The sequence below is a fragment of the Melanotaenia boesemani genome, chromosome 2 (assembly GCF_017639745.1).
Source record: "Melanotaenia boesemani isolate fMelBoe1 chromosome 2, fMelBoe1.pri, whole genome shotgun sequence".
In the NCBI taxonomy this organism is placed as follows: Eukaryota; Metazoa; Chordata; class Actinopteri; order Atheriniformes; family Melanotaeniidae; genus Melanotaenia; species Melanotaenia boesemani.
The window spans coordinates 18,396,252-18,421,652 of NC_055683.1; the positions used below are offsets into that span (position 1 = coordinate 18,396,252).

The 25,401-nt window shown below is 39.9% G+C and overlaps 1 protein-coding gene across 8 annotated transcripts; it reads left to right on the plus strand.

The window, feature by feature from the left end:
• The first annotated feature begins 1,103 nt into the window (after nucleotides 1–1,103).
• On the plus strand, nucleotides 1,104–24,939 carry usp7 (ubiquitin specific peptidase 7 (herpes virus-associated)). Of its 8 annotated transcripts, none has more exons than XM_042002930.1 (31): nucleotides 1,104–2,087; nucleotides 5,814–5,918; nucleotides 6,876–7,074; nucleotides 7,996–8,134; nucleotides 8,795–8,883; nucleotides 8,984–9,092; nucleotides 9,218–9,348; nucleotides 9,573–9,627; nucleotides 9,706–9,786; nucleotides 10,120–10,210; nucleotides 10,414–10,496; nucleotides 10,924–11,033; nucleotides 11,762–11,939; nucleotides 13,308–13,452; nucleotides 13,598–13,728; nucleotides 14,570–14,728; nucleotides 15,240–15,341; nucleotides 15,665–15,770; nucleotides 16,078–16,170; nucleotides 16,293–16,360; nucleotides 16,481–16,581; nucleotides 17,505–17,658; nucleotides 17,887–17,954; nucleotides 18,385–18,487; nucleotides 19,519–19,596; nucleotides 19,692–19,792; nucleotides 20,476–20,575; nucleotides 20,988–21,107; nucleotides 21,192–21,263; nucleotides 22,613–22,703; nucleotides 23,119–24,939. In XM_042002930.1, exons 1-31 carry the CDS (start codon nucleotides 2,000–2,002, stop codon nucleotides 23,223–23,225), a joined length of 3,357 nt encoding a protein of 1,118 aa, XP_041858864.1. In that variant the 5' UTR covers nucleotides 1,104–1,999; the 3' UTR covers nucleotides 23,226–24,939. The 8 variants fall into 8 exon arrangements, with proteins under 8 accessions (XP_041858864.1, XP_041858873.1, XP_041858856.1 ...); XM_042002939.1 differs by having other exon boundaries at nucleotides 11,762–11,918; nucleotides 18,379–18,487; XM_042002922.1 differs by having other exon boundaries at nucleotides 1,105–2,087; nucleotides 18,379–18,487.
• The last annotated feature ends 462 nt before the right edge of the window (nucleotides 24,940–25,401 follow it).

A 25,401-nucleotide genomic window follows, 5' to 3' on the forward strand; every position in this document is an offset into this window, starting at 1 on the left:
AGAACACATCGTACATATTGTTAAAAAAACACACATTTTTTCCTATACCTTCTGGTGCATTTAAAAATTCCAAAGATAACATTTTTTGAAAAGTAAAATATTAATTTTCAAGTTCATTGGAATCATACAAAGTCTTTTGGCCTTGTATTCTGTGGTTCCATTTAATGTTGCTCGATAATGATCCTGTGCTGTTTGTTAACAGTTTATAAATACATACATACATACATACATACATACAAACATACATACGTACATACATAAATAAATAAATAAATAAATAAAACCCTGACAGTGTAAAACCATGTTTGTCCACTAGATGCCAACATTTCATGAAAATCTGAAGACTGGTTTCAGCTGCACAAACGCTGACATCCCAGTAATGGCCGTTTCTATAAAATGACCGGATGTATGTATACTAATATACCCTGAAAAATCAACTAATACATTTAATCAGAAAATAAAGTTTACTTAATGTTTCTTCTCATTAACTTTGTTTTGCATGCATTTACTTAATTTAATATTAAATTAGTTTAGCTTAAATTACACACATACCTGTAAGAAAAATGATCAGAGCAGAGATTGCAGCTAGGAAACTTTTGTATCCAAACGTGAAGTTTATTATTTTTTTTTATTGATTTTTTCCCCCGTTTACTGACCTATTTTATTTTTAAAAAGCCAAAAAAAAAAAAAAAAAAAAAAGCCAAAAAAAAAAAAAAAAGAAAAAAAAAGATAATACAAATATTACAGGTAATTTGCACGGAAGTTTTGCGACAACACAAACAAAACTACACTATATGTATTATGTCAACTTCGAAATATCTTTACATACCTATTTTCAGTTAAGTATTAAGGAACGCATTCATTCCTGTTAAAATAAACAATTTTGGGACCCATTGCACGCACAGTGGCAAAGAGCCTGTTATTGTCATTGTTATTAGTTTCATTCATAATATTGTTCTTTTTTTCATTTAAATCAGTTAATTTGCTCTTTGTTATTTTCCTTTTATTTGACGCACACCCTCGCTCTGTATGATGTGAACCTGGCCGGGGATGGGCCCGTGTTTGGATCTCCATGCGGATGTGACATTTCAGAGAAGAGCGCGACCGCCATTTTGAGATTTACCTCAGACTCAACACATCACAAGCCACGGGAGGAGCGGGTTGTGAGCCGCACAGCTCAGGCCGACGTTGCATGACCGCACACATTCCTCATAAGAACCGAGAGGTTAGTTAAAAATGCAGCGAGGTGCCGCGTTCTGTTGTTCATGGTGTTAGGGGCGGTTTGGGGTGAATTGTTATATGTCGGGCCGTGGCAACGGTTGTATCCGTGAACTTCCAAATTTAACAGTGGAAACTGGTTTGAATGGATAGCTTTTTCCTCCGCTCTCCCCCAGACGAGGGACAATCGGAGGAGCACACAGACTGGGGATATCGCAGGCAAAGTTGTTAAATGTGTCCATAGCAAATGCACCTTTGTTTTCATTTTCTGCATCTTATCTCCATTTGGCTGCCTAGTGTCAGGTAGCTTAACGCTAGCTAGACACGGGGTATTTGTTTCTCAAAGTGCAGGTCGTGCTGCGAGTTCCCTTATTGCCCCTCATTTCCCGGGGTAAAACCGGAGTGATTTAGTTCTTTTCAGTGGGCCTCCGTTTTCGGAGCCCAAGTCCATCATTCCCAAGCCCCCGCCGTCAGACAGCGACTTGCACCCACCAAAGGCGCCGAGATTGGGCGAATAGCGAGCAAATACGTCCGCGTTTCTCTACCCGCTCCCCCGCCGACCTCCCCTCCTCACTCCCCGGCGTTGACAGCGGACAAGGCCGAGGTCGTAACAGAGCAGGCCCGGCCGCCAAGGCTCGACCTGTCTACCCCACCTCCGCATCCCACCACACCTCACCAGCAGTCCAGAACCCGGTTCCCCGCAGAACCGAACCTGGACAAGGTCGAGGGCAACAAAGATAGCCGGGAGCACCGCATCTCAACCACAACAACAGTTGCCAACATGAACCACCATCACCACACGCAGCAGCAGCAGCAACAGAAAGCCGGCGAGCAGCAGCTCAGTGAACCAGAGGACATGGAGATGGAAGGTAAGTAATTCCCTCAAGATGGTGACTGGACTTTTTGCAACATGTTTCTTGATTTTATTGCTGCTCGATAAATACACAGCGTTTTATTTATGCAAACTGAGCACAACGTTACAGTAAACAACAAGGCCTGAAGCTGGCTGGGATAGCCGGTTCCTTTTTTGCTGATTGTGCGTCCATTGCAGCATACTTGTGCGGAGCTGACCTCATTTTGCGTTATAAGCAACGAGTGCTTTATTTCTGTTACTATTTTTGCGATAAGCAATTCCTTGCAAATGACCTATATACGTCCCGTTCACCTAGATTAATAGAGATCAGCCACATAAATCATTCATTCGGATCCGCTATTGCATTTCTAAACAAACCGTTCAGTTTTGCTCGCGGTGGCTGCTGTGACAAGTTATCCGATGTATTCTGCCAATTCGTCATTTACAATCCACGTGCAGTCACCGAAGTCCAGGCATGCTAATTGTTGATCACTTTCTATATTTGTAAACAGTGTAGTTAGTGTTGCAATTCACATGGATTCATCGCAAGGTAAATTAATCTGGCTACCTTTACTTCTATGTAGGCTCTGAATCAAAATAGTCATTTATCGGAAAATGTTTGCCTCACTGAGATTAACTTTTCTACAATTAAAGGCTATCTTTTGTTAAGTTATATATATATATATTTTTTATCGTTTTTAAAATTATCAACCCCTGGACATAAAACATTGCGCTAGCCTAAAGGGATGTTGTGTTAGCATCGTGTTTATGGCTTTTACTCTTAATGCGGATCTTCAAAGTAGTAAAAAATATCGGTTGATAACAGGTTAAAATCTGTCAGATGGGCCCCAGTTCTGTAAAACAACTTGATTAATGTTGTCTTGGAAACAGGAGAGTCTGTGTTATTTCTCTACGTAGTCAAAGTTTGTTAAACGCGATGAACACCGCTAGCGTTACAGCTAATTGGGAGCTAGTAAATTAGCTTAAAGGCCCACTTCGTTATGTGACTCCGCTAGCTAGCGCGCTAGTTAGCTTAATGCTAACGCTCACGGAGGGGGTGTGTGGCGTTCCAAAATGGTGGCTTGTATTTTGTATCGGTCGGCTGTTGCTGCTGCTTGAGTGTCGGGCCTTTGTAGTTAGCCAAGTGTATAACTATTTTCAGTGTTTTCTCAAAATTTAAAATACGCATTGAACTGACTGCTGATAACATTATTCTAATGATATTTATTGTATATTAACTAGCACTGCTGGTTCCAGCTAATGTTAGCTAAAAAGGCCTACAGATTAATCTGTGGCTACTGTTTGCTAAATAGCTAACGGGAACGCAGATGCGTCAGCCCCGACTTGCTTTTAATGTGTTAGGAATAACAGGTTTAGTCATTCGCGTTGAAATATAATGATAAACTACATTATTCCATCTGTCAGTTCTGCTACTTTCTGTGTCGACATTTGATATGTGAGGCGTGCGGCAGAGCTGGCAAGTAACAGTAGTCGGTGCTGCAGTAAGCCAGGCCCGCACAGGGGCAGCGCGGGGATTTGCTGCTTCATTGTATGGAAGACCAAAAGGCATGGAGCTCGCCATTTTTAATGATCTGTGTTTTTGTTAGTTCGATTTGGAGTGAGGGCCAGCCCTTAAAGCGCAAGGAAGCAGTTTTTCCACATTAAACAACGGCATAGCCGGCATTTTTATGCATTTTCTACTGATGTCAACTTTGGGCCATTTATAGGCTAGTGGGAGCGCTCGGCTTCAATGCGTCATTCAGTACTGGTGTTTTTATTATCTATTCTAACTCACACCGATGCCAACTACTGAGCAAAAAAAAAAAACACACCACAGAATGTTTTATTAAGTTATAGACACATTGAATGTTAATTGCAGAAATGTGCTTGTATTGCATCTGCAGTTTTAAACGTTGATTTTAATACCCATCATTCTTAACAGCAGGTGCATTTGCAGACTCAAATAGCTGCTGTTTCGCCCCTCTTGGGTTCTCCCTCAGTCTACTTAAACCTTACAAGGACAATGAAAATGAGTTGTCATAATAAACTGGTCACTTTTCTCTGCCTCCTGATAGTAAGACAGTCAGACATTACGTTTTCTTCATGATGCAAGGCTGCACAGAGTTGCAGTGGGGTTTAACTCTCCCATGTTCTGCATATTTTAGACATTTTGTCTCAGTACTGCACTTTTAACAAGGATGCCAGGCAAGTGGTTTTTGCTGAGATTGGCTTTTAGAACATTTAAAACAAGATATTTGTCAATCATAATTCCTTAAAATGATGTGATTCAGAATTAAGGAAAGAGTTGTAAATTAGATTACTGGAGTGGTAGTCTTTGTACTTTAATTTTGTTTAGGAGGTGTTTTGAGTTTTCACTTTTTGAATTGGTTAATCATTTGAAAGTACACAACTTTTTGTGGTGGTTGCTTCATAATGTATTCTGGCTTCTCAGTGTCTATTCAGTGTAACATGCTCAGCAACCAATTTCAATGCTACTAAAATTTGATAGAACATTTAACACGATTGAAAACCCATTTGTCATTTTCAGTCAAGAGGCTATGAACCTTATTAAAAGTTCAAGGAAGATTAAAATAATTTCTTCAAACTTCTTACTGAAATGGATAAATATGTCTTTTAAGTGTTACTTTTGTAGTCCAGTCATAACAGAGATTTATATATGATTTTGGTGCTTTCTAGGAAAATATTCCTTCTGATTGTCTTTCATGGCTGAAGTGACAAGATGATCTACAGTTCTTTTTTGTTACTATAGCGATGGATCAATGAGTATGAACATGTAAGGTTTCAGGATAGACCGACACAGTGGGGAGGACAATGTTGTCATGCAGTTGACTGACAAGCCCCATTAACAGTGGTGTAATCCAGTTGGGGAAAGTAGGTCAGTCTCCTGAAGGTATTGCTTGGTCACGTTACCTGAAGACTAGCGCACAAGTCTCTTAGTTCTATGTCTGTAGGCTTGCAGCACAACCAGGGAGACAGATATTAGATTAAATTCAGAGGAGTGATGGAGAGGCAACATATTTGATGTCCGGGTGTTTCATGTCATTTCTGTCATTACTCATAAGTCTGTCCTATGTAGAACCGTCGTCCTCTACGCAGTGTCCTGGCAGATTTCACTCATTAGCTTCATTTCAATTGACTCTATCATCAACGCGTTTCGATGGATCAGACTGCACATCAAGCCGTCTCTTTCAGCTGGGATAATTGTTGCCGTCTGTGCGCGTGTGCTTGTTTTGAATGATGACTTGCAGCTTAATCCTGCATTGTATCCATAATTATCCAGCCTACTGTTGTGTTGCACGGGCTTTGTTGTTTCCACATTGACATTCTTTTTCCTGCTGCCCCGACTCTTGTGTACACACACGTTAGGAAAGACTTGTTATGCTGTCTCAGCATGGCTTTTCCCAACTCAGTGGTGGAAAAACGGAGAAGAAAAGTTCATTTGATTAATTTTATTTAGGATTTGAATAATTTTTATTACCAGAAAATGTAACTGTGATCGCCAAAATGGTGATTCAATTGTTTTGGAAAGTCTTGCAGATTCTTAACTATTGTGAAATGATTGTTGTTTCAGGAAAATAACTAGTAAGCGTCAATTAATTAGGATAATTTTTGATCCTGTCTGATGTCTAGTAGTTAATTCCGTTTCACTACAGTTGGTGAAATATCTCTACTGTGACATCTATGCCATGCAGTGTTTTTATTTTGTTTCTCCTCTGTGTAGCCGGGGACACAGATGACCCTCCAAGAATCCCGGCCAACCCAGTGATCAATGGTAACGTGGCCATGGCAGATGGACACAACAATACAGAGGAGGACATGGAGGATGGTGAGGATACATACCTCTGCAAACACTTTCCACCTGACAGTCTGAAAGTTCACATGGTAAATTAGTTAAAAGTAGTAAAGATATAGTTGAAACACAAAATTTAGATATCTAGGTTCAGAGGCAGTGGGATGATCTAAACGTTGATGTACTGAGATGCAGATGCAGAGGGTTCTGAACTGATTCATACATGTCAAAGTTGATGGTTTATGTTATTTAATAAGGTTATATTGATGGAACACAAAAAGAATAACTTGAGAAAGTGGAAGAAAAGCATTCATGCAGTCGGTAGTAGGGATGGGCAACGCCAGTCTTTGAGCTGCTGTCCTGCAGGTTTTAGATGCTTCCCTGCATCAAATGCAACTAATTCAAATGAATGCATCATTGTGCAGAACGTAATAAGCTGTTGCATCCATTTCATTTGACTCAGCAAGAAAATATCTAAATATGTCCAGGATCGGGGCTCTCAAGGACCGTAGTTGGCCATCTCTGGTCTAAAGCAGGCACAAAGATGACTGAGTGAGAAATCCGACCCTCATCCTCATCCTCGGCAACAAAAAAGCTCAGATGCACGACAAACATTAAAAACCACATTGTGTTTCATATTGGGGAAAGGATAAAACATTTTCAGATGTCCCTTAAGCACGCTGTGTAAAAGTTTTTCCCAACCCGGACATGACAGCAAAACCTTGTTTTGAATTTTAGGAAAAAATAGCTCTGTTATAAAAATAGGATGTAACAGCATACAGTCAGCAAGATAATTTTACAAGCTCATCGTAGCCCTTTAAATCATAATCTAACAGTGAGGTGCCCTGAGTTTCCCAACCCTATAGTTTGTGTTTGGTACAGCATAAAAGACTTTGTTTAAGCTCCTCTGGTTTAACCAGATAGGGAAGTCTCAGGTACTGGTCCTGCATGAAGGCCAATTCAAAGAATATTGACCCCTCTATCTTTTTACAGACACCAGTTGGCGATCAGAAGCGACTTTCCGGTTTGTCGTGGAGCGCTTCAGCCGCCTGAGTGAGTCTGTTCTAAGCCCGTCCTGCTTTGTCCGGAACCTCCCCTGGAAGATTATGGTGATGCCACGGTTCTACCCCGACCGGCCTCACCAGAAGAGCGTGGGCTTCTTCCTGCAGTGTAATGCAGAGTCAGACTCCACGTATGTATTATTGTGGGTTTAGGGAATTAGGGATGCATATGCTTTATATATACATATACTGGGGATGCATAGTGGATACTTACAGTAATAATAATTTACATTAACCATAAGGTCTAGCATAGGTCTTACTCTTCAAATGAGAAATGTATCATTAAAACCGCAAATTGTACAATTATTGTATATATAAATGTGTTGGGCTGGTCCACTATTTTGGCTTGCTGCAAGTTTGCATCAACAAAAACTGCAAACCAAGCTCAGCTTATAATGAACACGCTCTGCTCTGATCCACTGAAGATTAAGGCATATTCTCATAACTGTCACAATAAAGACGTTCATTTGTTTAGTGAGTTAAAGGCTTTCAGTGTGCAGCAGGATATGTTCAGAACACATCTGCAATTCAGCCCGGAAACCATCTTAATGGTAAAATGAAGCCGTTGTTTGTACAGAGAAAAGTGTAACTACTACAAATGATTGTCAAATGTATTGCAGACAGCTTTACACAAAGATATTTCACAAACAGTAAAATCTTAACATTGTGACGTTTGGAAAAGGATTCTTTCTCTAGCCGTGTATATAATATGTACTATAGCAACTTTGTTTTCATCAGACCATCTAATATTCTGTTTTATAGTCTCTCTTGAAACTATCTGGTAAATTTTTCCCCAATACCTTTCTCTTTGTTGCTCTTCGACAAAGCTATGAAGCACCAGTGTAATAATTATTTTACCATATAAACTTGTCTTCCCTCAAGAAATGACGTTGAAAAGTTTGAGGCTCAGAAGCTTGTTAAACTAAAAGTGTTTAAGAAAATTGAAAAGAAGTAAAATGACCAATAACTGATTGATAGGAACGGTTCAAATGTTCCCTATTTCTGTTTTTAGGAATAATTAAATTGATAAAACTGTGTTCTTGGGGTTTCAGGTCATGGTCTTGCCACGCGCAAGCCATGCTGAAGATTATAAATTACAAAGACGATGAGAAGTCGTTCAGCCGCAGGATCAGTCACTTGTTCTTCCACAAAGAGAATGACTGGGGCTTCTCCAACTTCATGTCCTGGAGTGTAAGTACCGAAGCTTTCCCAGAATGAATAAATAAAAAAGGTGCTTAAAAACTTGAGTTAGTTTATATTAAGATTACCTGCTCAGGTGACACCAGCTTTTTTTATTTTTTTTTGTTTATTTCTAGAACTTTATGGTCTGTCCTACGTGGTGACAAATTCTTCTATGACAGGCTCAGGGCTTCAAGTTTAATAAATAAAAAACAAAGCGTTAAAAAGAAATGTTTGAATAATATTTAAAACATTAAAACACAAAGAAAATGTGAAAAGAAATGGGTAAGAGAAGGGAAGAAAAAGCATCAGATGGTAGTGTGCCTATTTGACATTTTTCAGAATAGTTATGGCAGTTATGGTAATAAAAGATTTCTTTGTAGATGTTTTTTGGGTCTGTGGGACGTTTGTCACGTCTGCCTGAAGGTAGAAACTGAAAGGAGGTGTAGTGGGTGGGAAGGGTCCTCAGCTATAGAGACATCATAGAAGCATGTTATCAAGGCTGGTAGAGATTAGCTAAGGAAACATGGCATCTATAGTTAAGTTATTTCTTACAATACACATTTTATTCAGTTTGTTCACACCTCAGTCTGTTGGCCTTTTGTTATGATTAAAGGTAAAATCAAAATGAGTTTTTTAGATACTGACTTTATAACTTGTGCTGTTTTTCAGGATGTGACTGATCCAGAGAGGGGCTTCATCGATGAAGACAAAGTCACATTTGAAGTCTACGTCCAGGCAGATGCCCCACATGGAGTGGCGTATGTTGTCTTGTCTCCCTAAATTTGTTTGTTTGTGGTGCTTTTTTTTTAATGTTAAAATTTATTTCTTACAATCATGAATTTTCTTTTCTTTAACCAGCTGGGACTCAAAGAAACACACAGGCTACGTTGGATTGAAGAACCAGGGAGCAACTTGCTACATGAATAGTCTGTTACAGACACTCTTCTTCACCAACCAGCTACGACGGGTACGCCTCTAACTGCATGTTTAGAGTTTGTTCTGAAATCATCAGAGAAGGTCTGTCATGGCAAAGCAGTAAAATAAGCAAATTCAGTCTAACCCATGATTGTGGGGGGCGTCTTCTTTTACCAGGCGGTGTACATGATGCCTACAGAAGGAGACGACTCGTCCAAGAGCGTTCCCCTGGCTCTGCAGAGGGTTTTCTATGAACTGCAACACAGTGACAAACCAGTTGGCACCAAAAAACTGACAAAGTCTTTTGGGTAATTTTTTTTTAAACTTTCCTAAAAAGATTGAAGGTCAAATAAAAAAAATGTTTAAGTCAAACAATGAAATACACGACTGCTTTAAGAGCTGAAATAGCTGTTTCAGGATTATTTTTTGCTAATTAAATGTATCAAGTCCCTAAAATATTAAACAGAAATGCCACAGTGGCTTCCTTATCTATGCGTTGTATACCTAACTGTTGTATATTTCTTGTGTGAAGGTGGGAAACACTAGATAGCTTCATGCAACATGATGTACAGGAGCTGTGCAGAGTGGTGAGTCTCCTCATAGATTCTCAAAGACTGTATGTGACTTTACTGTGTGGTTACTGACTCGCTGCGTGTGTGTTCCAGCTCCTGGACAATGTGGAGAACAAAATGAAAGGCACTTGTGTTGAGGGAACCATTCCTAAGCTTTTTAGAGGAAAGATGGTGGTACGTTTTCTCCTCCTTTTTCCTCTTCTTGTCTGACTTCTCTTGCTACTTATTGTCACATATATTTATAAAATATTTCTTTGTGTTAATAAAAATATACACTGTCTAAAGAAGACTAATGCTGTTACGACCTACGTTTTGCTCAGTAATGTGTGTGTGCCGTGTATCATAGTAGATTTTATAAGCTAGCATGGCAAAGGATGCAGCCTGGGACTGTTGGTTTATGAGTAGCAGCAGGTTGAATCAAGATGTGACCCTCTGAGAAATATTATTTTTATCCCTCCTGTGTCAGACAGTCTGACTTTGTGTGTGTGTTTCTGTGCTACTTTCCAGTCATATATCCAGTGTAAGCATGTGGACTACCGGTCTGAGCGGATAGAGGACTACTATGACATTCAGCTTAGCATAAAAGGAAAGAAGAACAGTGAGTAGCAACATGATGCAACATAATTTTATCGTTCAACGCAGCTAAACCTGGATCTATCTTTGCTTTTCCTTGTTCATACATAAAATTAAAGTGGGAAATAAGGCAGTTTACACATGAATCAGTATTTACACCTTTAGTTTAACATTTCTATCGGTATGAATGTTGCCCTGATCTCATGCATTGCCTCTGTTTATTTACAGTCTTTGAATCATTCAAAGATTACGTTGCAACTGAACAGTTAGATGGAGACAACAAATACGATGCAGGAGAGCACGGACTTCAGGTGAGTTTTCAGTACCTGAATCAAGACCGGTTGTTAGTTTCATTGCTTATTTTAATTTGTTGTAATTTATTTGCTTTATAAAAAGTGTTGCCATATTGTATCTGATCATTTAGGGGACTCTAATGTAATAAATGGTGCAGTACGGCAGGATAGGCTCAAATAATTATGCTAAAAGGCTGGGGAAAACCTGCTGTTTTAATCTTACCAAAAGTTTATTTAATTTTTTTCCCACAAGCTGCCATGATATGATTCTAAAACTACATTCTGAGAAATAGTGTCTCTTTTTTTTTTAAGAGCAAATAAAGATGAAAAAAAGCAAAGTTTGGGGCCGTTGGGATTTGTTAGCTTGAAAATTTTCTTCCAAAATCTGAAAGGCTGAAATTACATGCTCTAAACATGGTCATGACTTGTTTGTTTTTCACTACAGGAAGCAGAAAAGGGAGTGAAGTTCCTTACCTTCCCTCCTATCCTTCATCTGCAGCTGATGAGGTTCATGTATGACCCACAGACTGACCAAAATATCAAGATTAATGACAGGTAGACACACCGGGCATTATTCTCCCACTCTTAATACAGATTCTTATTTTTGTGAGGTTTCATTGTGTCTTACTTAAATCAAGAACTTTCTTTCTTAAAGTAGATCATTCTTTGTCTCAGAATGTGACTGGATGTAGTTATAGAGAGCATCTGATCCCTATTAACATGGGTTAAAGATGCAGCATAATTCCAGAAATGGCACTTGAGGTTGCACCGAGTGAAAAGCATGGACTGACCTCCCGCCCTATGATTGTGAGAAAGGATGTCACTCAGATAATTTCTTTTAGGCCGAGTTGCTGATTGAAAAGCTTTATGGGAGCTAATGGTGCTTTAACAAGCTCAGAAAATATTTGACATTTTCAGAGCATACACCCATCTAGAGAAGATAATTTTCCTTTGTTGTCTTTTAAGCTGAATCACCATCACTGCACCTCCAGGGGCACCTGCTCCCCTGAGGGCTTGTGTGTATATATACACTCAGACACGCCCATCAGATGTGTGTGGGAAATGGCAGCTGATAAGAATAAAACCTGAGCTTTAACTTTCTTACTTGCATTTATATTTATTATCTAAAACTTGACCTCCTTGTATTTTACATATTTTTCTCATTGCTCACCCACAAATCTCCTTTCCTCCTCAATCTTTTTCATCTTCCTTTTCACCAATTGCCCCTCTCACCTTGTCCTGATCCATCTGTCCTCACGGCTCATCCTCCCTGTTCTCAACAGGTTTGAGTTTCCAGACCAGTTACCGCTGGATGAGTTCCTTCAGAAGCCCGACTCCAAGGACCCAGCAAACTACATCCTCCACGCAGTGTTGGTGCACAGCGGGGACAACCATGGCGGTCACTACGTCGTCTATCTTAACCCCAAGGGAGACGGCAAAGTGAGTGTCAAGGAACCAATAGTGAGAACAATTTTCATTATGCACCTTTCACCAAAAATTCTTTGGATGTGATGGGGTCATTTGGATTCATTAGCACTAAGTTATTAGGTTGTTAGAACATGAAGTAAAATTATTCTAATGGTGTTCAGTAATGTATTAGGCTCTTACTCTTACATTTTAATGTGTTTCATTTCTGAGTCTATTGACTCCCTCAGCTCTGTTCCTTTAGTGCTTTAGGGTTCATTCACACCAGGATAGATGGATAGCTAGACTTGGTATGATTGGAGACTCAGTTCAGTTGCTTAAAATACTGCATAATTTATTGTTTATTTTTTTAACAAATGTAAACATTCACAGTGCAGGGTGGAAAACGTATGTGAAACTTTGGATTTAATAACTGGTTGCACCTCCTTTGGCAGCAATAACCTCAACCAAACATTTCCTGTAGATGTAGATCAGAGCAGCACAACGCTCAGGAGGAAGTTTGGACCATTCCTCTTTACAAAACAGGTTCAGTTCAGCAATATTCTTGGGATGTCTGGTGTGAATTGCTCGCTTGGGGTCATGCCACAACATCTCAATTAGGATGAGGTCAGGACTCTGACTGTGCCACTCCAGAAGGCATATTTTCTTCTGCTGAAGCCATTCTGTTGTTGTTTTACTTCTATCCTTTGGGTTGTTGTCTTATTGCATCACCCACTCCCTGTTGGGCTTCAGTTGGTGGACAGATGGTCTTAAGTTTTCCTGCAAAATGTCTTGGAAAAACTTAGAAATTTGTTTTTACGTGGATGACAGCAATCCGTCCCGGCCTGAAGGCAGCAAAGCAGCAGATCGTAGGTCTTCTGAGAGCTCTTTTGTCTGAGGCATGGTTCACATTAGGCAATGCTTCTTGAGAAAAGCAAACTCAAAACTGGTGTGTGTTTTTTATAGGGCAGGGCATCTTTAACCAACAATACCAAGCTCATCACAGTGATTGGACCCCCTGGCTCCAATTAGCTCTTGGAGAAGTCATTATCCTAGGGGTTCACATACTTATTTCTGCCATGCACTGTGAATGTTTACATGTGTTTATTAAAAACATGAAAACATAAGTTTTTGTACAGTATTGTTTAAGCAGACTTTGTCTATAGTTGTGACTTAGATATAGATCAGAACACATTTTATGCCCAGTTTTTGCAGCTGTAGGCTAATTTGCACATTAAAGTTGTCAGAATTTCAGCATGAAGTACTTGTATTGCATTTTGGGGGTAATTGAAAGATATTTAAAAAGGATTTTTATAAAAATGGTTGTCTTAAGTGCTCTCTGGTTTTCTCCTGTTCTTCTCTTCCCTCAATCCCCTTTGAACCCTTCAACCCCCACTGTGTCTCCACCAACCCCTCTGTCTGCAGTGGTGTAAGTTTGATGATGACGTAGTGTCACGTTGCACCAAGGAGGAGGCTATAGAACACAACTATGGTGGGCATGATGATGACCTCTCAGTCCGCCACTGCACCAACGCATACATGTTGGTTTACATCCGCGAGTCCAAGCTTAGTAAGTAGCTCTCAGAGGCCTTTACAATACCAACGCAACATTTATGTACCAGCCCTGTGGAACAGTTAAATTCCTTCCTTCCTTGATGATTTATTTAGACATATTTGGCTCAGAGTTCTTATTTGTACCACTTCTTATGTCCCAGGTGAGGTGCTCCAGCCAATGACTGACGTGGACATCCCCCAGCAACTGGTGGAGCGATTGCAGGAGGAGAAGAGGGTGGAGGCACAAAAACGGAAGGAACGCCAAGAGGCTCACCTCTACATGCAGGTCCAGGTAAGGGACCCAGAGAAGAGACTGTTTTAAATGCGGTCGGGCTCTCTGATGCTTTGCAAACTGACTGTACTTTGTGGCGGAAGTGTTGACCGTGTGTTAGAGCCCGAGGGGCATTGTAGAAGTACAGTCTGCTTAACTAGCAAACAGTACAAACATGTTAACATATAACCTGTGATGCAGTGTGTTTCCCTCAATGCCTCATTAGCAGCCTTAAGAGGAAGTTCAAAGTTTAACATATTCTCTGTAATTCAAAAACAGTGGTTAGACATGTTTCACAGATTTACGAGAGCTCTGTTTTTACAACCTATTCATGTCAAATCGGAACCATCCCAGAGCTGTTCGAGCAGCATTTCAGATTAAAGATTTTAAAATGCTTACAGTAAGTAAATTACATTTAGAACATGTGGTGGCTGTTGTGAAGTGTGAATTGGTGTAGAAGGCTGCTGAAGTGCTGGCTGGCAGACAAAACAGCCAACTGGTTCTTTATGTAAACCAGTATAAACAGCAGGCAGAGCTGCAGAAACACACTAAAGTTAATAATGATGCTGGTTGAGATGTGGAGAACAATGAGTGGCAGTAAAGAAATGACTTGTTAGATGTGAAGGGTTCCTTTCATTCAGATGTTTGCTACTCTAGCTGTTATGGTATATTAAGGAGGCACTCTTCTTTCTCTGTGTAAATGACAGAATAAATCTGTGTGCACTTTTGTAATTATGCTCCAAACAAGATGTAACAAATATTTGCATGTGGAGAAATTTCCTTTCTCATTGTCCATGTTTTGGTTCTTTGCTCGTTTTTATGGTCTATCACTAATGTTGTTAATCTTCCTTCCTGTTTGCAGATGGTAACGGAGGACCAGTTCTGTGGGCATCAGGGCAACGACATGTATGATGAAGAGAAAGTGAAATACACAGTTTTCAAGGTCCTGAAGAGCTCCACGCTGCAAGAGTTTGTCCAGAACCTCTCTCAGACCATGGTGAGAGACTCGAGTGTTGGCGAGGTGGGAACTGTGGAGGAAGTGTGTTGACATGCACATTTTCCTGGTGTAAATGCGTATACTGACTGACTGACTGAGGTTTTTCAGAATTATTGAAAAGTAAACAGATTTTTTAGAAGATTTCAGTAACTGAGATTCACCTTGCAGATTTATTGAACCCTCTAAATTTTCTTTTATTATTTGTGGAAGTGGTTCTTTTTAGTCTTTGAACAGCCAACATGAGGTGGAACAATTCATTCTGAAGGAAACTATTGTTACACAACACTGCTCTGAACATGAGACTCTGCCTGCCATGTGGAATATAAACAGCCAGGCAACATTACAGAACCCACACAGTAATTCTGTTTTTTTTTTTTATTATTTTCAACAACCTGACACGCATGCTATGATGGCTTGAAAGTTGGCATAAAAAGATAGATGATGACATTTTGGTCTTGAGTAGCACTTGCCTGATGTCTTACGGCTGACTTTTGTATTATAAACTATCAGAAACTCATGTATTAACGTGCTATAGGGTTTCCCGCAAGACCAGATGAGACTGTGGCCCATGCAGGCCCGTAGCAATGGAACCAAGCGGCCCGCCATGCTTGACTACGAGGCTGATTGCAACAAGTCGGTATGTCTTTTTTGTGCTATGAAGAACTTGTTTGTAGGTGTGTTTCCTGCATATCTGTCCCCAGTCACATGCTACTGTCATACCTGCAGTGAGGTGAACAATAAAAGAACCTCAGGTTTAAACTCTGCCATTCTGACATGTTTCTCATGTCCTGTAGCTTCGGAAATGTCTTTAAAATGCAACCCAAAATATTTTTAAACAAATTTTGATCACATTAGAAGATAAAATCTCTATCTGGAAAAGTAACAGCACATTTTCCCCTTTTGGGACTTGATGGCATCACCGGGGATGCTTTTATGACTAACTGTGTATGTTTGTTTCAGATGATCGACTTGAGCGACAATGAGAATCCCTGGACAATATTTCTGGAGACGGTGGATCCAGAGATGGCAGCCAGTGGAGCTACGTTACCCAAATTTGACAAAGACCGTAAGTTTTACCCATCAGCAGCAATCACAATTAGTTACTTATTATCCAGCCTTTTTCTTTAGAAAATTTGTTCAAACTGTCGGAAGTTTCATGAGCTACCAGGTGGGAGATCAGCTTGTTTTGGCAATGAAACTTGAAATACTAGAAACGCTGCCTTAGGTTGTAACTGCGGTCTCATTCTGTTGGCATTGTGGAAATGACAATAACTGAAGTAGTAAAGCCTTTCACTTTTATTTTAGGCCTACTTGTTTCACTTACGGTATGTCTAAGATATTAGTTTTTCTTAACATAAGTTGTCTTTCTCTAGATGATGTCATGTTGTTCTTGAAGATGTATGACCCCAAAACCAGAAGCTTAAATTATTGTGGACATATCTACACACCTATATCCTGCAAAATTAGTAAGTGGTAGCAGCTCCCTCGTCTTCTTTTTTTCCTTTTAAAGCTAAAACACTCAGCAGCTTTCACGCATTAATAGCAAATCTCCAGTAAAATGACTTTTTTGCTCTGTTGCTGTAAACAGGAGACTTGCTGCCCGTCATGTGTGAGAGAGCAGGGTTTCAGCAGGAAACTAGCCTTATCCTCTATGAGGTGATGTATTTCTTCACAATCTCACTTTCTACGTTTCTCCTGTGCTGCTGTCACACCTGAATCTTGTTTTTGTTAGCTTCAGTTTGATGACATTGGCTTTCGATCCTATGCGTTTTACAGGAAGTAAAGCCCAATCTAACAGAGCGGATACAGGACTATGATGTCTCTCTGGACAAAGCCCTGGATGAGCTCATGGACGGAGACATCATTGTCTTCCAGAGGTAAGTTTTTGTCTCAGTCAGTTGTTTTGAAAGTGCTGTGATAGTGTTCCCTTTTCAGTAAAATAGGGACAAAGACTCAGTTTTTAGTAGAATAGAGACAAAGACTCAGTTTTTAGTAGCCATCAGTGATTTTGAAAATAAAAAGCAGAATAAGCTAACATGCAGTGAGTTGCCCTTTGTTTTTTTTTTTAATTAATTGTATTTAAGCATATCTGCCTTTGTGTAAACGATATTAAAAATCCATAAAATGTAAATTTGTTGGTTGATTGTTCGTAGCCTCTTTGTATCAAATCTAGCAAATGCTGCAGGATGATTGTTTTAAATGTCTTAAACCTGTAATGTTTTTCCACAGCCTGTTTTAGATTTACTGGTTGTACAAATTGGAACCTTGTGTTTGCTTCACTAAAGAATGACAGTTGTTGACGTTGAGGAAATGTTTGTGCATGCATGTAGCTTTGCTGAGTATCGCTGTGAACACAGTACAAAGACACCAAACACCAAATAAACACCAAAACTAGATCAGTCAGTGCCCCTTTGGCTAGTCAGTGGTCGTGGCAGGTTGAGCGTCTATCCTTTCGTTTTCTATCTCCAGCAGATGGATCTGTGAATCTCTGATTTATATATTTTATAAAACATTAGAAGTACTTGCAGAGGATGTATGCTGCTTTGGTATTTTTAATTAAATGCAGAGGACAGGAGGAATTAAGCTTTTTTTTTTTGTATTTGGTGAAGGAGAATTAAAGTAATCTTGGGTTTTTTATGTCCCTCAGTGTGTTCTTCAGCTGCATCATTCTTATTACCCATCTTCCCATTTGCTTTTATGATCTGTTGTTTATCTGCCAGCCCATTTTCTTTTCTGCCTCCTCCTGCTAACACTGCATATTCTGGACCTCAAATCATCATCCTTACCTTCCTCCAAACAGGGACGACCCTGAGAATGACAGTAGTGAGCTGCCTACAGCCAAGGACTATTTCCGGGATCTTTACCACCGGGTTGACGTCATTTTCTGTGACAAGACCATCCACAACGACCCCGGCTTCGTGGTCACGCTCTCAAACCGGATGAACTATTTTCAGGTATCATTAGTTGATCCGTAAAAGGAAACATTTGAGAAACTTGGTAGTATGATAGCAACTGTTTAGCTGAAAGGAAATACATAAGTACTCCACATTCTTACTTTAACGTTTGTATGGTTGTTAAAGGAAATTAAATTTTAGTTGCATTTAAGATCTAACTAGGAAATGAAAACCTGACACACCTGCGGTGATAACCCGTTCATAATGTTTGTGTTGTGTGTTGCTCAGGTGGCGAAGACAGTTGCTCAGAGGTTGAACACAGATCCTATGCTGCTGCAGTTCTTCAAGTCACAGGGGTAGGACGCTTGTCTCATTCACACACATGAGCAACAATAATGCATGATCATGTTATTTTTAGAGGTCATTTGTTCTTGAAATGAAAAGGAAACATTTACACTGCAAAGCTAATTTTGTATTGTTTTGCCGCCTTACATTTCAGAAGGAACCATGTAATGTACAGTAACACATTAACAACGATGCATTGATGGCATTTAGTTATCACTGGAAAAGTTGCATAACCTGTCCCCCCTCCACCTGTCTTTTTGTTTTTCCTCTTACTCCTCCCTTACTGGCTGCTGCCTATCCTCTCACCTCTGCACATCTCTTCTCTTTCCTTCTACTTGCCTGTTTTCTATGCTCCTGTCTGCTTCTCCTCGTATTTTACTCCTCCTTCCTCCCCCTTCATTGTCCTCCCCCCCTGCCTGGTGGTGTGGTGGCCAGGTACAGGGACGGTCCAGGGAATCCTCTCAGACACAACTATGAGGGAACACTGCGAGACCTGCTGCAATTCTTCAAGCCTCGGCAGCCCAAGAAACTCTATTATCAGCAGGTAGGGAGAGTTTAAAATCTTTTAGTATGTTTGGTTTAAACAAGGTGTCTGTTTTTGGCTATGATAAATAAAAATTGAGCAAACTACGACTTGTTCTTTTCAATAAAGTGTCTTCACATCCTGATATGGTTTAGTTTATTTGCAACCCAGGCCAAGCTAACTGGATTTAGGCTTACCCTAGTAATGCTGCTCTTCATTAGCCTCAGATGTCAGAGCTGGGAACGGGATATCAGAGTCGACAGTGTTCAAGTTGCAAGTCAGAAAGCCAGTAGGGTTTGTTGTTTACTGACCAGACGGGCTATTATTAGCCAATGATATGTAACGCTGTGTTTGGGACGTCAGTCTGTGTACTACTCAGTTTCTGAGACACTATCTGTCAGAAGTGCTAATAAACAGGTTGATCACTGCAGCTACTGGCACTTCTCATGTGCCGGGAAGCTGTGCTGGGTTTTGAGGTTGGGACTGTAAATGTGACTTTCAGGAGAGTTTCAAGTAAATTTTGCTCCAAATTCAGATAGAACAAACCTTAATCTCACAGCCCTAAGCTGATGATTGAAAGACAGCTGAGCTTTGTTTCCTTCTCTTAATACGATTTTCTAAACAAAAAAGTGCATTCAACCTCACGAGGCTAGATTGTTGCTTCCTATGAATGTAAGTGAAGACTTTAAAGAATTACGTTCCAACTAAAGGAACTTTATTATGTTTTTTTTTTTACTCATTTAGTTTGAACCATGTGATGTAGCTTTGTTTTTAATGCTTTTCATATGTGGTGACAACTATAAATGATGGGATGCTTTCCTGTTTGATGTTTGCCCTGCAAGAACTGGTAGTCCGAGTCACCTCGTCTTCATTTTTATGCTTTCTGCGTAGTCCCTGGGGTGATGCTTTGACAGGGGATTTAACATATTCGTCCGGTTTCGCCGCTTAAATGGAAAAAAAGGACGAAGGACTTAGAATTCATAGATCGACTTCAATATTTAAAAACTTTGAAAGCAATACGTGACTTTGTCTTGACTTCTGTGTGTCCACAGTTAAAGATGAAGATTACAGACTTTGAGAACAGGAGGAGTTTTAAATCCATATGGCTCAACAGCCAGTTCAGAGAGGAGGTAAAACACTTCAACAAGACCAGAAAGAAGGAATGCTTTCCTGTTTCTACACATACTTGGCAAAATGTTTGAACTATGAATAACGTGTGTTTTAGGAAATCACCCTCTACCCTGACAAGCATGGCTGCGTGCGGGACCTTTTGGAAGAATGTAAAAAGGCAGTGGAACTGTCTGAAAATGGCTCTGAGAAGCTCAGGTATCCATCTCAGAGGAGTGTGTGTGTGTGTGTTTCTGCATAACAGAAATATGGCCAAACAGCTTTTTACTGATGAACTCAGCCACTCCCTCCTGTAGCTACAGATGTCCATCTTAGGAAATAATTAAAATATCTGCAGAATCATTATCCGGTTTAGTGATATTTCAGCTTTATTGGTGCTTAATAAGCTGCTGAGTTCATATCACAGCAATAAATGAACAATGAAATGATAAACTTTTGTATGTGAGCTTTTTGTTAACAGCTTTAGAGTTTTTGTACGTATGTTTTTAAATGAACTGCTTTAACTGAATAAAACCTTTAGAGCCTCCAGTAGGAGCGACTTTCTCTGCAGTCCTGAGTTCCAAAAACATTTTAATCTGTATCTGTGTTCAGGTGAAGGAACATTTGGACTGTGGTATAAATGTGATTCAGAACAGTTGGACAACTCAGGGGGGAAATAATTTGTTTTTTTTTGTTTCTGGAAATTAATCAGTCAACTTCAGTCTTTTTATCAATAAAAATCCAAGTGCAGTCCTTTGTCTGAATGCACTTATATTTAAATGATTCTTGTTATCCCCCAGCTAATGTGATTTTATTTCTTATTTTTCTGAAAGTCTGAATTTGAAGTGCTCAGACAGCTGCCGCTGCGTATTAAACCCTCTTCTCTTTCCGTCTGTCTGCAGGCTGTTAGAGATAGTAAGCTATAAAATCATCGGGGTTCACCAGGAGGACGAGCTGCTAGAATGTTTATCTCCTGCTGCCAGTCGCACCTTCAGAATAGAGGTGTGTATGTGAGGTGTTCCCTGAGCCACCCTTTATATCGTCTCTACTTTTTTTTAAATTTTATTTTAGCTATTTTATCCCCTTCAGACATATTCCCACTTCAGAAGTGATCAGCCGGAGTTGGTCGGCTTCTTTAGCAGCTGTTCCTCGCAGTATTACTTCTACTAAAAATATTCCACCTCATTTGTGGAGGAAAACATTCGGCTGAATTGCTTCCACCTTTAGGCTAAAAGCACCCTACCCTTTCTCAACTTCAGCTTCACTACAGTATGGTGTAAATTAAGGCCAACGGAGCAGTTTTGTCTGATTTCTCCCTCATCGGGCCAACATTTTGTAACCAGTGTCATCTTAGCATCAGTCATTTATGCAGCTTCATGTTTCCTCTTTTCCTGTGGGGGGTTTCATCATTTAGGAGATTCCTTTGGACCAGGTGGACTTGGACAAGGACAGTGAAATGCTAATCCCTGTCGCACACTTCCACAAGGAAGTCTTTGGCACCTTTGGGATTCCTTTCTTGCTCAAGATCAGACAGGTATGCGCGCATGCTAATCTACCTCACATCGAGTATTCCGGTTTTCCACCCTGGTTCGTAGCTGACTCTGCGTCCTCTCCACAGGGTGAGTCATTTCGGGAAGTGATGAGGAGGATCCAGACCACGCTGGACATCCAGGAGAAAGAGTTTGAGAAGGTATGGCATCAAGCTCAGAGACTGATGCTTATTTTGTTAGTTTTAGTCAGTGATGTCGTGTTCTCAGCACTTAAATGTCAAAGCTGAAGTCAGTACTTGTGTGCAGCCACTTCTCTTGCATCACAATGTTAAAGCAGTAGGATCAAAGTCAAATCAATCACCTAGTCGGTAAACGGCAAAATAAAATGCTCCTTTGTCTGTTCTATTCTCTTAGCTTTAGCATTAGCAGCCCCACAGCTTCTCCTCTTAAAATCTTTTTTTCCTAGGTGGGCTTCATCTCTCCTTTGAGGGGATGAGCTGAGTGGTTGCAGTAACATGAGCTCATTCCCTTCTACGGCAGTTTGATAACATTACATCCACATCAGCTGTGTTGCATTAGCAGTGTTTGAGTGTTATTTAAGCATTTCTATAAATGATCACAGCTGGATGTTTATCTGTCAGCTGTTTTGTTGCTGCTTCCTCACATTGTAATGCATTTAGTTAAGATGTCGAACCGCCAACCAGAAACTCCTGATAATGATGGATACGCACTAAGCATGCAGGCAGCAGCCTGTTGGCATCAATCCAACCAACTATCAGATCTACTTAACTAGAGATTTTAAGTGGAGTAAACTTAAACTAATCCTATTAATGAAAGGAGCAGTTCTGGTTTTCACGAGAAAAATCAGAATTTGATTTAATGTGTTTTCGTCCAAACTTTCTTTGTTACTGGTCATTGGAGAGTTAAACTGCTGTTAAAGGGGGGGTTAAAGTGGGGCTTAGGTCTGGTGGTCAGTCTGTTTGAAAGTAAAGTCTGATGCTCACAAGTGCTCTTTCACAGCTGGAGCCTAATGAATCATTTGTTTTTTCTTAACCTACACGGCAGTTTAGTCCCATTACTTTGAGTTCTCTTCACACTGTGAGGAAATGCTGTTACATTCACTATTAAAACATCACAATTTTCCTCTGGCTGATTTCACCAAACTTTTCATTGAGCTTCAGTTCATTTAATGATTATTCAAGATTTTCCTCCAACCACATTTATGCCTTTAAAGGTGATTCAGACCAGTAATTTGACCCTTTTGAAATAATATAATTTTATATGGGAGCTGTTGGATTAGTTAAATCCAGGTGGTGATTTTCTTTGGCTAGCCAGTGTAGGTGTTCATAAATTTAGTCGTTGAGTGAGGAAAGTGTAACCTTTTAATACTTCTGATTCACACACACGCTCATAAAATACACTCAGTAGTTTGCACAAAGTTTTGGCTGCAAGTTTAAGTGTTTAACTGTAGAAGCTTTGCAACAACAACGAAGGTGCCATTCTGTAGCTGCCATTGCTGAGTTAAGCGCATGTCCCTGTGTGTCCTTAGTTCAAGTTCGCGATTGTGATGATGGGCCGACATCAGTACATCACTGAAGATGAGTACGAGGTCAACCTGAAGGACTTTGAACCACAGCCAGGTATTTAGCTGTTGTTTCTGGGTCCGTGCTAACGCTGGTAACTTTAGACGCTCAACAGGCTACAAGTATGAGTGGAAAAATGCATCACGATGAAAGATTAATTAAATGTTTTTGCTGCTTTGCTATAGCAGTGTGTTGTATGCACAGCTGTCCCATTGCAGGGTTTTTAACAAGTCAAATTAATACAAATGAGAAGTCTGTTTAGTCTGATTGATCAATGGTTTCTTAGATGGTTTGTGTAGAACACATCTGTCTGCTTTGGGACATGCTGATCTTCAGTCATTCAAGGAATTCATGCATGAAGAGATTCATTCTGTTGCTAGAAATGCTGAAATTCTTCTGAATAGCTGCCTCACCTGAGAGATGAGTTTGCTGTTATAAATCTGACTTCATGAATCCCGCATGTCCTTCACAGGTAACATGTCCCACCCGCGCCCCTGGCTAGGGTTGGATCATTTCAACAAAGCTCCAAAGAGAGGTCGCTACACCTACCTGGAGAAAGCAATCAAGATCCACAACTAAAGCAGCCTGCCCTTATTCTTTGTCCCCCTCTCCTGCTCCGCCTCCCTCCCATCCTACTTTAACAAACCATAACCACAGACTGTAACCAACTGTGTGTGTGTTTGCGTGCAAGAGGCTGTTTGGGTGTGTGCGTGTGCTGGAATATGTGTGTGTGTATTCATCACTTTTAACACCCCACCTGGAAACCCTACAGCTCTGCACCGGCACTACGTCTTCAGTGAATAACGGGATGTTTCTGCAGCTGACGGATTATTTCTTCAACCACAAAATAAACTGCACCAACCACCTCCTGACTGTTGATTTTGTTGTACTTTTTTCTATTTGTCTCCCTCTACATTTGAGGCTGTTTGTTTTTTTTTTTCCTGGCATTTCAGCTTGTTGACTGCCTGCTTTTTGTTGCCTGTCTGGAAGTGGGAGACATGAAATTGGATTTTAAGACAAGAGAAGTGAAGAGGGAAGTGGAATTGGGATGGAGATGTGTATAGTATTTTTTTTTTTCTGTCCTCATCCCACCTCACTCACCATCTTTTTTTTTTCATGAGTTTTGGGGGTTTGTTTTAAATAAAGTTGTTTAAAGAGGAATCGAACGCTGTGTGCAGAGTTTAATGAAAGGATGTTTGAGAGCACTAATGGATAAAGGGGGGAGGGGGGCAAGCAAGATGATCGTTTTGCGCAAAAAAAAAAAAGAAAAGCTGCAAATTGGCATTCACTCTGAAGTTAACTAGTCGTCCCGCTGAGGTTCTTGATAGTTTCTGCTCCGATCTTAGTGTATCAAAGAAAAAACAAACAGTATTTTCAAGTTCACGCAATTCTTTCTCCTTTAGTTTGGTTGGAAGATTAAGTCCTTTTTTGTCTTTATGCAGATCTTGTACAATAAAAAAAATCTGCAAAACAGCATCTGTTTAAAAATAAACTTAAAAAAAAAGAGATTTGTCTATGTCATCTTGAACATTGAGGATTCTCAGGACTGGCAAATATACATTTTGACTTTAAGTAAACACACACACACACACCCCAACATAACCCCCATAACTCCTTTTTTTTTTTTTTTTCCTTGTTCTTTGGGAAGGTTTATTTGTTCTTAGTCATTCCTCTAAACACACTCGCGCACACAAGCTTCCATCTTCTCTTCAGTCTGTCGCCTCCTGGTGGTTGAGAGCAGTAACTGCGCTGTGCTTGGTTAGAGCTGCAGACACTTTTAGAGCCCACAGATTTGAGGACTGTGTAGAGCCAAAAAACCAGCATTGTGAGAAACACTTTAAGCCCTATGATTTTTTTTTCTTTTAAAGCACAGATGGAATGCACCCCTTATAATGCATAGCTGGCTCTGTAAAGACAACATTTAAGAATTGTATATTTAAAAATATGAACATGTAAAATTTAAGAAACACGCCTTTCTTCTTGGGTACAGATGGAGCCAGGTGTTCATACTTCTTGTGAGTAGGATTTTTTTTTCTTTCTTTGCATTCTTGATGTACCATTGACTAAATTTTTGTTTTCTGTTACATTTGGATGGTTTTCTTCTTTTAAAACTAACTGCGGTGGTTTGTCTTGTTAAAAACTTAAGTACAAAGATGACCTGCAGAATCACAACCTTAATTTGATCTTTTCCAGTTTAAAATCATCAGTGTAGCAGCAGTGTACGACAACTATTCCTGTATATTGCCTTTTTGCTGGAAAATGTATGTTGAATAAAATTTTCTATAAAAACTAAGAGCACAGCTCGACTACTATTTGTCCATTAAGAAGTTAACTAGTAGTAGTAATTCATTATTTTTCGCCTTTTTAAATTGGGCTTGATGAATGATGAAATGGACATGGACAGGAGAAGATGAACAAATTGACAAGCTTGGTCAAAGTACAAATCCTCTTAAAGCGAAAACCAAACCGAGAAAATATTTTTAAGATGTAGGGTATAGAAAATCGGGGCATTATCAAAGTTTTCTAGAAAACTAAATGTACCTCTTACTCCGTTGCATGTGACAATTCCTTTTGCTTGTGCTTCACAGAATTTTGGCATTTTCACAGAAAAAGTTTAAAACCAACTCAAACAATTAAAAGCAAGGGTTGTAAATATTTGCTTTACATGCAGTGCCAGGGAGCCCAAGCCAACAGGCGGAGGACTCGCAGCACCCACTGGTTCCAAACACAATAACTTTATTATTAAACTTTATAT

Bases quoted from the DNA above. Each gene is read 5' to 3' on its own strand.
- usp7 (XM_042002922.1), top strand. From the start codon at position 2,000: ATGAACCACCATCACCACACGCAGCAGCAGCAGCAACAGAAAGCCGGC. The intron at 21,108-21,191 runs GTATGCGCGCAT...TCCTCTCCACAG, and splicing joins TCTTGCTCAAGATCAGACAG to GGTGAGTCATTTCGGGAAGT. The intron at 21,264-22,612 runs GTATGGCATCAA...GTGTGTCCTTAG, and splicing joins AGGAGAAAGAGTTTGAGAAG to TTCAAGTTCGCGATTGTGAT.